This window comes from Patella vulgata, chromosome 1 (assembly GCF_932274485.2).
Source record: "Patella vulgata chromosome 1, xgPatVulg1.2, whole genome shotgun sequence".
NCBI classification, from domain to species: Eukaryota; Metazoa; Mollusca; class Gastropoda; family Patellidae; genus Patella; species Patella vulgata.
This window is the reverse complement of record NC_065879.2, coordinates 11895372-11913104: the sequence shown is the minus strand read 5'-3', so window position 1 is coordinate 11913104 and position 17733 is coordinate 11895372. Positions and strand designations below refer to the sequence as shown.

General features: G+C 33.8%; 1 protein-coding gene across 1 annotated transcript in view; it reads left to right on the top strand.

Moving 5' to 3' along the window:
* Nucleotides 1-17733, top strand: part of LOC126808623 (uncharacterized) — a 154962-nt gene that overhangs the window by 66028 nt on the left and 71201 nt on the right. Inside the window, exons 2-6 of the mRNA XM_050533506.2 lie at nt 9188-9395; nt 13778-13955; nt 15534-15606; nt 16247-16330; nt 16995-17012. Coding sequence (XP_050389463.2) covers nt 9329-9395; nt 13778-13955; nt 15534-15606; nt 16247-16330; nt 16995-17012 — 420 coding nt within the window. The 5' untranslated portion in view covers nt 9188-9328. The remainder of the gene's footprint in view (nt 1-9187; nt 9396-13777; nt 13956-15533; nt 15607-16246; nt 16331-16994; nt 17013-17733) is intronic.

Genomic DNA, 17733 nt, shown 5'->3' with positions numbered 1-17733 from the left:
AAGAACTTTTTTTTTAAAAGTACACAAGTATATCTTCAAGGTAAGAAGACTTAAGTGATATAACCTTTGCTTATCTATATAACGTTTATTTTGTTTATCTTTACATTAATAGAACTTGAATCTACATGTATGACAGATTAAAATTATTACTGGCTTAGGGGTGATCGCAGAAGGGATAAGTTTATGTAACCCATAGTTAGAAGTTGTGACGAGTGTCATGCATGAGGAATAGTAGGCTTACTATCTGGAACTGGAACAAAATTACGGCAAGTCTCTATTTGGGTGAGGTCCGATGTAACCATAGTTAAAGATTGTGATTGATAAGTGTCATGCATGAGGAATAGTATGCTGTCTGGAACAGGAACAAAATTCTTTTAGGTGAGGCTGATATAACCATAGTTACAGATTAAGTGTCATGCATGAGGAATTGTATGCTTACTCTCTGGGACAGGAACAAAATTATGACAAGTCTATGAGTGAGGTTCAATGTAACCATAGTTACAAGTTGTCACTGATAAGTGCCTGGAAACGGAGCCACAAGTGTCATGCATGAGGGAGAGAGAGAAATGGGGTTTAACATCCACTCAACACAAACTAGGTCATTATATTTCAATAATTCAGGTGCGCGTAGTGGTCATTAGCAGTGGGGCGAAACCAGAGTTTGGACAGGTGACCCTACACCGCTTGACTCAATGACAGACCTTCTGATTCAATGCGCACACATTAGCCATTTGGCCATCCAACACCCCTATTAGCCCAGTTGGTGCAGAACAGTAGGAAGTTATACCCGATTAATTTTATTTAGTTTCACAGAGGCTTTCAAAATGCTTTATGAATAAAAATTCTTAAAAATGTGATGCAAATATGCAGTCAGAGGCCATTGGCATTAATAAATACATGTATTCATTTGTTGTTGTATAATATCAAAAGAGTTGGAGTACATGTCAGTTTGAAATACAGCTTCAAGTATTTTCTGACAGATTTATTGTCTTTAAGTTGAGTCGAAGATTTTTTACCTTTGATGTTCTTCATGATAATATTTATTACCTCAAGACACCTATTTAAGTCAGCATTTAACAATTGTATAAGAAATAAATAAATATAATGACGGTATAAATTTGGAGATATCAGAAAGTTTATTTACTATTCGATTAAAAAAATTAGTCTTGGTTACGGTTTCTCCCTCTCTTACTGCAGGCCCAAGACTATATACAAAACGTAGGTGATACTACATACAGGTCCTCTGATCCAATCGGAGCCACGGTGGCTAGGTTGGTAAGGCGCTGGCTCGCTAGTCTGGAGGTCGGGTGTTCGATCCCTGCATTGGCCGAGAAAGTTCATCCCGATTTTCCGACGTGGTTTCCCATTGTCAGTGATGCAGGACGGAGGGCCTGACAAGGACAGCTGCCTAGTCCTTCGGATGAGACGAAAAACCGAGGTCCCGTGTAAACATTGGAATGCACGTAAAAGATCCCTTGGCAGTTGGAATTCGATATAAGAGTAGGCGATAGTGCCGCTGCCCGGGCAAAATTTCCCTCATAGCACACTGTATGGCATATGCCCGTCTTCATTAGCCCAGTATAGGAGCAGAACAGTAGGACGTTAAACCCCATTTCATTTCATTTCATTTCTGATCCAATCACTGGATGTGGTAGTGCTTTAATTGTTTACTTCATTTTTATACGCCCATATGGAAATGTGAGAAAATCAGGCCTGTAGCTAGCACCCTTTCCATTGGTAGCCATACAAAGCCAATGACCAACATGACATATATCCGTATGGGCACCACATAAAGCCGAGTGACATTTAGTTGCTGTGGGCATATGTTTTGTTGCCTAGCAACCTATCTTTTGTTTTGTACCGTAATCTAATAACTATAACTTCAACATAGTTTAAGAGAAAAAAGTCAAAATTTACTATAAATATTTGTTATGGTAGCAAAACAATTACACAATAACCATATTTTAGTTCCTAAGTATTTTAAACTTATAACAAAGTGTATTTTTACTATAATAAATCTTCACCATATGTTAGAGAAAAAAACTTGAAAAGTGCTGGTGATATCACTTAAATAGAAGCAATTTCACACACACTTGAAAAGTGTCATATGTATTTAAGATTTACTACAAAGTGGGCTCTTTTTTACTGAAAGATAAAAATTATTACTCACCAAGTTCATCAAATTTGTTTACGTAATTCTTAATATTATGAATAGAATTTACATTGTACTTATCTGTATTTATGAATAAGAGAAAGAATTATAACTCTAGAGTGATAGAAACAACCTTTTAATTTATGTATTGATTTATGTGTTGGAGGATATGTTGACTTACCTTTTTGTGTATTCAGTATAACATTTACTACTGTGTTGAATTTTATATATTTAGTATATAAATATACTAGTGCGTTTTGGGGATTTTTTAATGTAATTTTTATCGCCACTTTATTTTAGAGAAAAAAAACTCAATTTCTTTTTATACATTTAGTATATGAATTTACTACAACATTCTTTGTTGGGTTTTTTTTTTTTTACTTTAATATGCAAATTTTTATCACCACCATATTTTAGAAAAAAGAACTCAAATTGTTTTAAGTATGTTGTATACAAAATAACTACAAGATTCTTTTTTTTTTTTACATGCAAAATTTATGTCTCCACTATATTTTAGACAAAAAAGAACATCCAAAGTATGAATAAAATTTTGAATTTATATAAGTTTAATAAAGAATTGAGTTATTTTATAGATATGATTTGAATAACAATAATTTTACGAGAGTTTGCCTTTCATGTTAAGTATATTAAAAACTAGATGCGACAAACATTGAATTATTGAATTTATAAAAAAAAAAACTTAGTTACAGGGGGGTCACGGTGGCTAAGTGGGTAAGACGCTGTCTCGCTAGCCTGGAGGTCGGGTGTTCGATACCTGCATTGGCCAAGAAAGTTCATCCAGATTTTCCGGCATGGTTCCCCCATGTCAGTGATGCAGGACGGAGGGCCTGACAAGGATAGCTGTCTAGTCATTCGGATGGGATGACAAACTGAGGTCCTGTGTACACATTGGCATGCACGTAAAAGAACCCTTGACAGTTGGAATTCGATATAAGAGTAGGCCGTAGTGCCGCTGTCAGGGCAAAATTTCACCTCGTAGCACACAATACTCCAGTTCGGAGTTACATTTCTTAGTTACAGCAGGGTGGTTGAAATATTCTGAATATAATTGAAATATAGATTATGTGAACTATGTTTTGGATAATTGCTTGAATTGCCCATTTTATTGAGAATATATTATGAAAGAAATTATGACATATTGAATTTATAAAAAGAATTGAGATACCTCAAAGAGGAAGATAAAATTGAATTGCTCAATTTTTTCAGAATATATTATAAAATAAATCGTGAAATATTGAATTTATAAAAAGAATTGAAATACTTCAAAGGGGAGGCTAAAATTTAATTTTTCATTTTTCGTAGAATATATTATGAATGAAATGATGAAATATTGAATTTATAAAAGAATTGAGATACTTCAAAGAGGTGGATAATATTTGATTTTATTTTCAATATAGGTGATGCGAATTATCTTTTGGATAATGACTTGATTTACATCATAGCAATTAACTAAGGGTTTATCCATCCTATTTAGAATATTATTATTATTATAAAAATCCTATAACATGTGCATTAATTATAATCTATATTGGGTGGTTGGATGGCCGAATGGTTAACACCTGTCCAACTTCATGTGTTTTCTCCCACGAAAGCGAATTATTGAATTCAGATTGAGTCATGTTAGTCCCAAAATGACTTAGTTTGTGTCTCTCATCTATATGAAATGGTTATGTTAGTGCAATTAGTGGCTAAGTGGGTAAGACGCTGGCTTGCTAGTCTGGAGGTCCATGTTTGATCCCTGCAATGGCAGAGAAAGTTCACAGGATTTTCCGACGTGGTTTCCCTTTGTCAGTGGTGCAGGACGGAGGGCGTGAAAAGACAGCTGTCTAGTCGTTTGGATGTGACGAAAAAACCAAGGACCCGTGTGTGACATTGGTGTGCACGTAACAGATCCCATGGCAATTGGAATTCAATAAAAGAGTAGGCCGGGCAAAATTTCCCTCAGAGCACACTAGCATATGCTGTCTTCAGTGGCCCAGTCGGAGCAGAACAGCAGGACGTTAAACTCCATTTCATATAGTGCAGTCAGTAGAGAGATGTAAGAGGTTAAAATTCATTTCATTCTAATCATGTCGACTGTCGATTCGATTTACATAATATTAATTCTACAGATTAAATATTTACAGAAGAAGTAGATAAATTTATAAAATAAGTTAAGTATTGTTTTGATAATTGATTAACATAATATGGATTATCAGCGAGTTTGCACATCTTTTAGGATATCATTTGTTAGAACATGGAATAATACTCGCTCAAAAAAGTACTGACTTCATGAAGAATAGAGTGGTAATTTAATCATAGCGGTTTGGGTATTACAACCCTTTTGGTCATTGTGCGACATAATCATTAATTATCAGCAAGGAATAATCCATTTTCCACAAAAGTACTAACCAAAATCAGGTAGAAAAGAGGATCGATGGTAATTTAATTATAACTTTTCGGGTCTCTATACCCTTTTTGTTAACCCCTCAACATAATCATGAATTATGTTTGAGCAAAAATGCATATGACTGTCATTGAGTCAACTGGTGTGGTTTCGATTCCCCAGTTGTATGTGACATAGAGTAGGGTCGCCTGTCCAACCTCTTGGGTTTTCTCCAGGTCCTCCGGTTTCCTCCCACTGCTAAAATTGAACCATGTGTTAGTCCTATGCCAAGTGGACTAAAACCCCTCTCTCTCTCTCTCTCTCTCTCTCTCTCTCTCTCTCTTCAAATCTCACATTCCTGTTTGATAAATGATTAACATAATTATTAATTATCAGAACAAATTTTACAGGACATGAATTAGTGGATTAAGTACATTATATAAGAGGTGTCTATCCTGTATATATCGTGGGAGTGATTATATTTATTTATTGGAGGCTGGTCGGGTCTTATTGAACAGTGATCTATAACTTATATACAGACATAATTGACAGGTGTCAATCAAATGAGCTTTATGAAATGTTGATGTACGATCCAAGTGAAGTTGAGACTTCTCTAGCCTAGAGGTTATTCAGTTTATTTTTATTACCTACCTGTATAGTTGTTGCGTAGAGGTAAATGTTTCTATTACTCAAACTAGTCACCTGATTTTTAAGCAGGTATATAGTTTTTGTTTTATTCTTTGGTTCAAATATTTATCATGCAGTGTTATTGCTAGTGCATATTTACCATGTCAGAGGTGTCCTCTTGGATTATATATTAGATACCTGTATATGTATAAGTCATTATAGGTTTACCTGAATTTTAAGCAGGTATATATCTAGTTTTTGTCGGTTTAAAGATTTATTATATGTGTTTTTGCACATGCATATTTACATGTTACAGGTATTTTCTTAAATTATTGTTTTTGGTTGTAGTTTTTGTAAACAATATTTTTATTCAGTATTTGGACAAGGTAACACTCCATACCTGTGTGTAACCCCAATACCTGTCTTCTTGGAGTATATTCATAACTAATTACATGTGATTATATATAATATATACCTGTTTAATTTGGAGTTGTTTTGTTGGTAAACAATATGTTTATTCAGTAGAAACCAGAATTTCGATTGAAGAACATTCTATATACCTATATATAACACCATTTATAAGTAACTATATAGTATAAACCTGTTTTTTGTGGGGTTTTTTGGTAAACAACATTTTATAGGTAGATATCTGAATTTGGATATAGGCAATGCCTATGTATGTGTAACACCTATACCTGTTTATACCTATACCTATTTTTATTTAGTGGATGTTTAAATTTTGCATTAGTGAAAACGCTATACCTGTGTGTAATCCCTATACCTGTGATTATCTATAAGTAATTATATTATGTAGCTGTTTATAGTGATTTACAGGTGATTTTATCTCATGTGCTTACCTGGATTAATTATATCTACCTGTACAACAGTGATCACCTGTATGTTGGTTGTGTTTAAGGATTATATTTTGATATAAAGAGTGTTTTTTGTTTGTTTTAAATTTTTTGAAGGGTTTTTGCATACTGGTGATGATGTGCTTGTAGACTGAACAAAACAAATGTAATAGGGGGATTCTAATTACCTTTAATAGTTGGAGCTGTTTATTGTTACTCTAAGGATCATATTCTGTGGGAAGTTTTGTGAATTTGTTAACTGGTAGTTATAAACTCAACAAAACATATATAATAGGTGAACTGTGAAATGAAATAAAAATGGGGTTTAACGTCCTACTGTTCTGCTCCTATACTGGGCTTATGAAAACGGGCATACGCCATACAGTGTGCTATGAGAGAAATTTTGCCCAGGCAGTGGCACTATCGCCTACTCTTATATATCAAATTCCAACTGCCACAGGATGTTTTACGTGCATTTCAATGTATACACGGGACCTCGGTTTTTCGTCTCATCCGAAGGACTAGACAGCTGTCCTTGTCAGGCCCTCCGTTCTGCACCACTGACAAGTGGAAACCACGTCGGAAAATCCTGATGAACTTTCTCGGCCAATGCAGGGATCGAACACCCGACCTCCAGGCTACCTAGCCAGCGTCTTAACCACCTAACCACCGTGGCACCTTAGGTGAACTGTTGTTAATTTCTATTTTAAGGATTATATTTCATTATGATGTCAGTGCCTGTGTGTGTGTTTTTTTTCTTTTAAGCTTTTTTTTTTTTTCTTTTGACAATTTGGATACTAGTAGTTGTAAGCTGATCAAAACATTGTAGGTGAATTATTTCCCATAGATTGTTTTAAAGGTGTTTTGTAATTAAAATGGAATATACAGGTAACAATTCTATGGAATACAATTACTGCTTATTATCTGAGTGACGTTTTGACTAGGCGTTATCAAAAAAATTTAATGTGTTCCCACTTTAAATGGTCGGGTGTTCGATCCCTGCATTGGCCGAGAAAGTTCATCCAGATTGTCTGGCGTGTCAGTGATGCAGGACTGAGGGCCTGAGAAGAACAGCTGTCTAGTCATTTGGATGGGACGAAAAACCGAGGTCCCGTGTACATATTGGTGTGCGTGTAAAAGATCCTTTGGCAGTTGGAATTTAATATAAGAGTAGGCCGTAGCGCCGCTGTCCGGGCAAAATTTCCCTCATAGCACACTGTATGGCATATGCCCGTCTTCATTAGCCCAGTTTAGGAGTAGGACTTTAAACCCCATTTCATTTCCCACTTTAAATGTTCTAATTACTGTGGTCTGAATATTGCATTTTACTGGTAATGTTTGTGAAGTCATATATCTGTTCTCATCCTTTGGTTTAGGGGAGCCATGATGGCTCAGTAAGATGTTGGCTCACTAATGTCACCACGGTCTGTCGGGACCTTATAATTATCTTTCTATGGTTGAATTAATTATGGGTTATCTTAACACTGATATAACATCTTAGAGCATAGTCTAATAAGAATATATGTTAATGGTAATATTTCAATTAATTCTTTTGGTTTCATCCTACTGCTAAAGACCCCTACATAGAAACAAATTAGTGAAATAAAGATATCATGCGTTAGCCCTGAAATGACCAAGTGGGGTTGGATGGCCGAATGGTTAGCACATGCATGCTTTATCATAAGGTCTGTCATTGAATCTGCTGGCTTGGTTTTGATTACCTGGTCATCTGTCCAACCTCGTGGGTTTTATCCGGGTCCTCCGGTTTCCTCCCACTGCTAAAGACCCCTACGTGTAAGCGAATTATTGAAATAAATTTGAACCCTATGTTAGTCCTGAAATGACCTAGTTTGTGTCGAGTGGACGTTAAACCCCATTTCTTTCTCATTCTCTCTCTGAAATGACCTAGCTAGTGTCATGTGGATGTAGCTCTCTCAGAATGAAATTGAAATTTGAATGTAGAAATAATTCATCAGTCAAGCACATATTCAGGATGTGTTTTTATGTGTAGGCCACAAAGACTCTTTTTTCCAGAACGCCAGCAGTCAATAATAAAGTAAAACATTTTTATTCACAAGTACATAATTTGTCTCATGAGTAGTGGGTGTATACAGTGCAGGTAGATGATCTAGAGCACTTGTTTCATGTTCAACAATATACTTATAAATATCCAGTGATAATTTATGGAATTGTTTTGCTGCGTATAAGGCCACATCAATTTGAATATTAAAAATTGTGCTTACTTCTTCGTTCTGATGGAGAGTCAGGGATTAAAAACAATAAGTGTACTTATCATGTCTTGGTTTTTAGTTCCACATTTTTAAACATACATTATGCCTGAACTAAATCTGCCTATTGCAGTTCTTTCTATATGTTATCTAAATTATTAATTAGACATTAATTAATTAATTAATCAAGACCATAATCAACTCTCGATACCATCGATAGCCTGCGATTTTTAGTGGATTTTAATATGTTTTGTGATGGATGATTTGACGTAAAAATGGATAATCGAGACAGTTATCTAATCTTACCTAATGCCCCTTTAAGTTTTAGAATTTGAAACAAACATATTGGTCTCCGGAATAAAGTGGTTTATTTATTTATCAATATCCTGTATAACTAAACATTAATTTAGTTTGGCCTTGAACTACCTTAGAGCTACCTGTTAATGTGCAGGTGTTTTATTACTGAAGAAATCTTTTATCTTGTTTTTGTTTTGTTTTCAATGCTGTAGATTTCGAATTGGTTAAAGTTTATGTTTTTTGTTGTTATTGTTGTTTTCAAGCTTAGCATGATATCGCTGATTAACTTTCTAAGGGGCACCCTCTAAACAGGGGCGTTGGGTGGCCTGTGAATTGGATCAGAAGGTCTGTCATTTAAGTCAAATGGCGTGGTTCTGATTCCCTGCTTGTTGTACGTGAAAGCTGCCTGGTCTGGTAGTAAATGCTGGAATTCAGCAGTCACACAATTGATTTCTTTAAACCTATTTACAGGACGCATTGATCTACAGAATTTTCTTTGTACACATGTATAGACGTTAGAAGTGTTGGTTTTTAACGATAGGTATCCCAAATATGCTTCAAATTACGGAAACCTAATTCTGCAATCAACATTTTTGGCATGAATTCAAATAATTACTTATTTAACCATTTTGTCTTTCTCTTGTAGGTAAATAAAAGAATGGGAGGATTATAAAGTTCCTAGATATACATGTAGAATCCAGGTGCTACATGAATTACATAGATTTAAAAAGCAGTTGTAATAACCAATGTGAATGAACAAGGGAGGTAATCCACCTGTATTATCACCATGGCAGGTTGGACAAGTTTGTCGGGATATCTTCATTACAAACCTGGCGGAAGTACTACCACATTTAGTAAGTATAGTTTTAGATACCATCATCATCATCATCATCATCATCTATTTCTGTATGTTGTGAATGGGCTGTGAAATTTTATGATGACCATTCTGAAATATCATCATTGTCATCATCATCATCATCATCATAATCCAGTTTGCATCAATCTTACCTGTTTCTATATGTTGTGACTTAGAATGTGGAATTTTGGATATCATCATCATCACCATCATCATCATACACTTGCAGCAAACTCGACGATTTCTGTATGTTCTGATATAGACTGTGGAATGTTTGTGATGACCATTCTGAAAAAAAAAAAAAATGTGATTTCAAGAATGAAGCTTATTTTATCATATGTACATGAAAGTCAATATGAACATTCCTGATCTGGAAAAATGGATAGAATGCAAGGAATCAGTGTGTTGTCTAAATAATTTGATCATCAAAAGTGCAGAGATATTGTGATGGAAAGAATGGGTTGGGTATATTTTGTGCGAAAAAGAATGTGTCTTTACAGATTTTTATCATCAACTAGGCAGTGATTGCGTTAACGGGATTCTTCATCGTAACTTGAATAACATACTGCTTTAGTCCTGATTCATTAAAGATGGACAATAGATATGGTATTAAGCTTCCCACTGAAGGAAAATAAAATCCCAGTTAACTATGAAAGTCGCTGTAGTGGGACTCAAGTGTGCTTATATTCTATGATCTCAAAAAACACACTTTGTTACCTGGAACTATAAGTAAAAATAGCATTTTGTTACCTGAAACTATAATTAAAAACAGTATTTTGTTACCTGGAACTATAAGTAAAAACAGTATTTTGTTACCTGGAACTATAAGTACAAAACAGCATTTTGTTACCTGGAACTATAAGTAAAAAAACAGTATTTTGTTACCAGGAACTACCGGTATAAGTAAAAAACTAGATCTCAAAAAACACCCTTTGTTCCCTAGAACTATAACAGTGAGGAATAATATAATAACCATACTAAACTTAGGCTGTCTGTCTACAATCAGCTTCTCTTGAATACAGACACTAAGCTAGTTGACCGACATTTTAGGTCCTAAATCGACAATTTTAATTGAAAACACCAAGTACACTTCAAGAATTTTACTAAATATTTATTCTGCTTCCATTTAGTCGTTGTTTGTATGACAGATTTTTTTTTTAAAGTGACCGCTTTGTTATTTGGAATTATTAGATATTGGGATTTTTTTTTAAAAGTACATGTACAATATTTCGACCTCTTTGTAGTGCAACACGCTGAAACACACATTTACAAATTGTGATGAATATTATATATATCGATTTGTGATATATAAGTAATACCAGATATTTATTATTGTTTAATTGTTATATATAAGTCATGTGATATCGATCATGTGATAAACAGGTAATAATTACTACATCAAAGGGAGGTAATGGGAACACCTGTTTATATAATTATAGATATGAATATGATAAAGATATAAACAATAGTAATTATTGGAAATTTGAACTTTTTATAGAAAAACTGATTACTTTAAAGAAGACCTGTAAACAATTATACAGGGTGACACAATTTCTGTTTTTATTTTTAAGCGATGTTTTGACTATGATTCTCTTAGTCTTTATCAAGTAGAAAAGACCAGAGAATCTAAAGTCGAAACATTGCTCAGTTATAAATAGTAATTGTATTCCAGAGAATGGTGTCTGGTGTATTAAATGTTTAATTATTAAATACCATTGAAACAATTTATAAACATTTGTAAACTGCTGAGTGACTAAAAATTTTAACCAACCCCAAACTTTCACATTCAGGCTATATTTTTTTTCTTTTGGGAATCGTAACATATATAATTACTGTTATAACGAATAATTATAATCATCTTGTATGGATACTTCAATCTGTTAAAAATGCATTATGCAAGAGCTAATTTTGTTTATTGCTGGTCTTTCTTTAGGCCTGAAATGTTATCTAAATTATTAATTAGACATTAATTAACATGGAATGACCATAATCAACTTTCGATGCCATCTGATGGGTACGATTTTAAACAGATTTGAATCCGATCTGCTGTTCAATGTCTGTTGATGATTAAACACAAAAATGGATAATCAAGACTTTGTTAATTATCGTTATCATGACATTGGTAACAATGACAATCGAGGCTACAGTGATTTTTTTAAATAAGGTATTTTCGGCTTAGAGTAAACCAATTTGACTGAAATTTTCAGTATATTCCATTTACATCATCTAGTTTTAACTATTATAATGAGAACTGCCAGCTCTTTAATCTTCCATAATGTATCTTTAAATATGATAACGGAATGTAGCATTTCAAATGTGAAATGCAAATTTTATGAAAGGTGGACGGAGCTTACCGGTACATGTATGTTGGCTGGCTTGGAAACTGGATTACTGTTTAAACTTAAGGCTTTGTGTCATCCGTCGATAAACTTACCCCGATTTATGTTATAATATGGATTTTTAAAACAGTAATATGGACCTGGAATAAGTTTTGTGTAATGATTTTTGGGCTATGTGTCCTATAGTATGGATATTGAACATGATTTCTGTAATATGGATTTTGGGCATGTTTTGTGTGAAGTAGGTTTTGAACATGTTTTCTGTGATGTGGATTTTTAGTGCATTTTCTGCAATATGGATTTATAGCATGTTTCCTGTGATTTATATCTTAAACATGTTTTCTGTGATGTGGATTTTGAACATGTTTTCTGTGATGTGGATTTTGAACATGTTTTCTGTGATGTGGATTTTAAACATGTTTTCTGTAAAACGGATTTTAAACATGTTTTCTGTACACTGGATTTTAAACATGTTTTCTGTACAATGGATTTTGAATATGTTTTCTGTGATCTGGATTCTGAACATGTTTTCTGTGATGTGGATTTTGAAGATGTTTTCTCTGATGTGGATTTTGGACTCTTTTTTTTTACTCTGATATGGATTTTGAACGTTTTCAGCAATGTGGATTTTGAACATATTTGCTGTAATATGGATTTTCAACATGTGTGCCTGTAATATATGGATTTTGAGAACGTGTATTCGATTTTACCCAAATAATATTCATGGAGCCAAGGAATCAACATACAGCAGTGGATCAATCCTAAAATTGTGTGATTACAGATCAAGTTACCACAGACCTCTATGCCAATGTTATACTGAAGCCCCTATACAATATACTTTCGGAACCCAACCTTGATACAGATCAATTTACGGATACAAAAACATAGCGCTATATTGTGTAGCTGGGATGTGATTCATTTCTATGATTCAATATTGCAGGATCTCTTAAATCAAGACTAAACCAATCTGTCACAATTACTAATTTTTTTAAAATATCTTTTAAACATGCGGTACAATATTGATTAGTTTTAATGATTCATCATTACATAAATGTATCACTTAAAGTAAAAATCTTTTTTTTTTTTACCCGTTTAACATTTGGACCTCCCGAAACAATTCAAAAGTAATTAGTTGTGAACCAGGGCTTCCGCTTCAAAATTTTCACTGCCGGTCATTTTTGATAATGCACGAACACTTTGCAAATTAAATTCATATTTCATGGTTTTTATTTATGGTAGGGTATCGTGAATTCACATGTTTTGTCAGTATGGTGTAAGAGATAGTAGGATTTATAATAATTATTTATTAATGAAATATTTCCTTTTGGCTATTTAAATAGCTTTTATCGTCAAAATTTCTTACTTGGTTAAAGACAAATAAAGCGCTGAATTGGCCATTAAAGACGATATACTTGATCTGTTACACGACTGTTTTATCGTGGTCAAGAGAGCAGCATTCAAGTTCAACTTCAAATTTTCTCTTAATTTTTCAGGGAATCCTGGGCAATATTTACATGAATCAAGTCCTAAAGGGTTAAAAATGGAAAATAATTTACGAATTTTTGTTTTTGGAGAATGAATTGAGGATGCTAGTGTGCAATAAGTTGGACAATGGCCATTTCACACAATCTGCCAAAAATAGTATTTTTGTATATTTTTAAACCAGAACACTAAAATTGACATATATCCTGTGATAAAACTGAACAAGTTGTTAAGAAATCTGCTAAAAATGGATTTATTTGAAAAAAATCAATTGATCTTATTTAAAAACAATGGCATTGACAACTTTATTGTGCACTAGCATCCTCAATTGTATTCCATGACACTCTGTCCTGTGTACTGTCTTCTTTGTCTATTCTTTTTACTGTCTATTTTAAAAAATCAAATGATCTTATTTAAAAAAACAATGGCACTTGTCCACCTTATTGCACTAGCACCTCCAATTACTATTTCATGATAAATGTTTTCACTAAATGTAAAAATAATCTTTTGAATGTTTGGAGGGGTATTAATTAATTAATATTATAAAATATTATTACAGCATTGGGTCGTTTAAAGGCCAAGAAAAAGATGTGGTTTACTTTAGAAGAAAGTCAATGTCAGTTACTTTATTTTAAAACAGAAGACGATGCAGGTCGTAAACAGCCCCAAGGATTAATTAATCTCAAGGGGGCAGCCATTACACTCGACCTAGATAATCAAAACCAATTCATCATCATGTAAGTCATCATTAATCATTTCTAAATTATTTAAAAGTTTTTAATTATTTACATTTTATTTGACTTTATGCTAATTAGCATGCTTGGTGCATATGTTCTCACCTCGTGGGTTTTCTCCGGGTCCTCCAGTTTCCTCCCATTGCTAAATAACCCTACGCGCAAGCAAATTATTGAAATAAAATTAAACCATATGTTAGTCCCGAAATGACCTAGTTTGTGTCGAGTGGACGTTAAACCCCATTTCTCTCTCTCTCGCATATGTTCTCTGTCGGTCTTTGATCCACCTTTTGGCGGTTTTTGCTAGTTCAGAACAAGCAGTGGACATGACTTAACTGAGGATTTGACCAGTCTGGCAGTTTAAAAGCCTTAGATAATTTTAGATTTGACTTATGCTTGAAATGTTCATATGGAACAACATTTTGGCTTATTTGATATATATGCATATATGGTACACACAAAATTGATGTATGTGCAAAATTTTGAAGTGATGACCACAATTTGAACATTATGTCATTCTACTATAAGTCAATGGAATCTTATGAAATTTTCACAGATACCATTTCAATGAACACCAGCTTCGTAGCATGGAATCCCAATAAAGATATAATAGCCATGTGCTAAGCCAATGTGATAGGACAAGATCCCCAGCAGAATTACCAGCCCAGTACACTGGCTTCTTCCAAATTCTAAAGAACCTTGCTACAAACCAATTGTTGAAGCAAAAGTGTACTGTATGTTAGTCCCAAAATGACCTAGTTTGTGTTTAGTGGATGGTAAATTAGATACTCTATCTCTGCTGGGACTGCAGAATTTGAGCAGTAAAGGTATTGGACTCTTGACAAGAATGTCATTGGTTCAATTCAAAACATGTTGTGAGAAGAACCTGGGGGTTTGTCAAGCATGGTACCCACTTTTCAGGAAATGACCGGGAAAGTGTTGCCAAGTCAGTTGGATGGGACGCAAAACTGAGGTCCGTCCACGTGCAAACTGTGCATAGGTAAAATAACAGTGAAATTTGATGAAGACTAGGCCTTAATGCTGCTTGCTGCTGTCCATACAAGAATTTGTAGCATTGCACACTGAAATAAAAAATAAATGTATGCCAAAATGACTGACGTATTGTATGTTAAATAAAGGTGGAATTTAATGAAGACTTGTCTGGACAAGACTCGTTAGCATTGCACGCTGAAATAAAAAATAACCGTGTGTTATGCCAAAATGACTGATGTATTGTGTTGATAAGACATTAAACAACATTCCGATCCTATTCGGGGGGTTGGATGGCCGAACGATCTGTCATTTTGTCAACTGGTGTGGTTTCGATTCCCTGGTTGAACAGGAAAGGAGTACAGTCGCCTGTCCAACCATAGAAGGTTTTCTCGGGTCCTCTGGTTTCCTCCTGCTGCTAAAGACCCCTAAACACAAGCGAATTATGGAAATAAAATTGAACCATATGTTAGTCCCGAAATAGCCTAGTTTGTGTGGAGTGGACTTTAAACCCCATTTCTCTCTTTCTCTCCCCCGATCCTATTCTCTATTTCTCTCTGAGTTTGATTATCCCTCTTGGTTATTTTCTAGTGTTGATGGTAAAGACCATTTTTTAACAGCAGAAAATCATGAATCTATGATGATATGGCTAATGGCTCTACAGGTGAGTAACACTAAATTCTAATAAACCTTCCAGGAAAACTATGCAATAAAACACAGAAAGAACAAACATACACAGTCAATATTAATTTAAAATTAAGAAATGATAGTTCAAAATATAACAAAGAAACCAATACTACTAAATATACTGACAACACTGCGCCAAGATGGTCATATTGAGTCAAAATAAGAAGTTGATAAGTCTTCTGTACATATGCACTTATCTATACTGGCTGTTGATGTGGCAGAGATTGATCAGTGACAGGTTCAAAAATGGGATGGGAGAAATATACCACTGGGATGGAGAAATATGCCACTGGGATGGGAAACATGGCACTGGGATGGGAAAACATGCCAGTGGGATAGGAAAACATGCCAGTGGGATAGGAAAACATGCCAGTAGGATGGGAAAACATGATACTGGGATGGGGAAATATGCAAGTTTTACATCATGTAAATTGACAGATGGGTCCCAAGCACAGCGCATTTAATAAGTTATCCCACCAGATGTGATTCGAGCAAACCCATAAAATAATTTGATTAAGCTGTTCAAATGTTTTCTATTAGTTTATTGCTTACTATTGAGCGTTCATGTGCTATATCATAACAGCTTATTGATTAAAGTATAATATTTTTTGGTTTAGGCCAAAAGAGACCATTTTTCAAAAAGAACGACCGAATCTGAAGATACAACGTTAGAAGCAGATGATATGGATCAAAGAATTAGAGTGAGTGTTTTATTTATGGATTAAAGAGATTGATCAATAATGTTTTATTTAAATCTTTTTTTTTTTCTACAATTTATTGACATTTTTTTAATCCCTTGGAGAAAATAAAATTCTTTACTTTGGATGTTTTCCTGGGCAGATCTACATTTCCTTATACCTTAAACAAGAACAGTTTAAGCTGTGCTTGTTTTTTCTGAGAATTGGTGCAGTGGTTTTATGATTGGTAAAAAAGATATATTCAGATTGGAAATGAAGTGTAAGGAGGTTTAATATCCTACTTTTCTGGACCCAGTGGACTAATGAAGAATGGATGAAGTAAATCCTGATAATCTGTGATATGTTGGGGAGTTGACATATTGAAGTACTCTAGCCTTCTAGAAAACTGTCTTAAGCTTTCTAAAAGGATCTGTTTAGATTAGAAATGAAATGAATGGAGGTTTAATATGCTGCACCAAAATCCTATTTTTCTTCACAAAGACGATGCTTAGATTATACTAACCTTTGCTATATGTGGCAGGTTCAAATCTGATCTAGATTTACACGCGGCTTTGCGAATTAGAAACTCATCACATATTCTGGTCTGCATATGGTAATCTGCTTCAAGTATGAACAATATCTGTTAGTATTTTGTTGACATTGAGAAAGATTTTTTAACCCCTTTCAGAAGAAAAGCCTTGTTTATGTAAGTTTTTATGACAATGTTTGTGTTCTTTTAGTTGTATAATATCTTATCATGTTTAGTTTTTACTCACGATTCATAATTTTAGTTTCTCTTTAATTCTTTCTTTTTGTTTTTTAAAGAAAAAAAAAGTTTCGGCAAGGAAGGTACACTCCAGAGTTTAGCCTATTATTTTTAGTTATAATTTTTCTAGTTATGTTTAGTTTTAACTCATTATTCATGGTTTTATATTTTGTTTAATTGTGTAAAAAGAATTATGAATGCGCATGATTTGTTCTAATTAAAATCAAATTAAGAATATTTGTTAATAACACAAAAAGGAGAAGGTAGGTACGCTCACTCACTTAGTTAATGCCTTATTTTTAAGAATTTTAAGATAGATAGAATAAGAAAGAATAATATATTAGTGTATAGAATTAATGTAATAACATATTAGGCTATAAGATTAATGTAATAACATATTAGGCTATAAGATTAATGTAATAACATATTAGGCTATAAGATTAATGTAATAACATCATGCATAGCAGCCTATAGTATTTCTTTTATTATCAGAAACATGCCTAATATTTTTACCATACTATGCCATGCTTTCTACTGTAGCCGTGTAATATCTGGTAAAATATATTAATAATAATAATATGTCCATTTATAAAGCGCTGTATCCACAATACATGCTCATGGCGCATAGCATATACAGTATATACAAATGAAATAAACACAA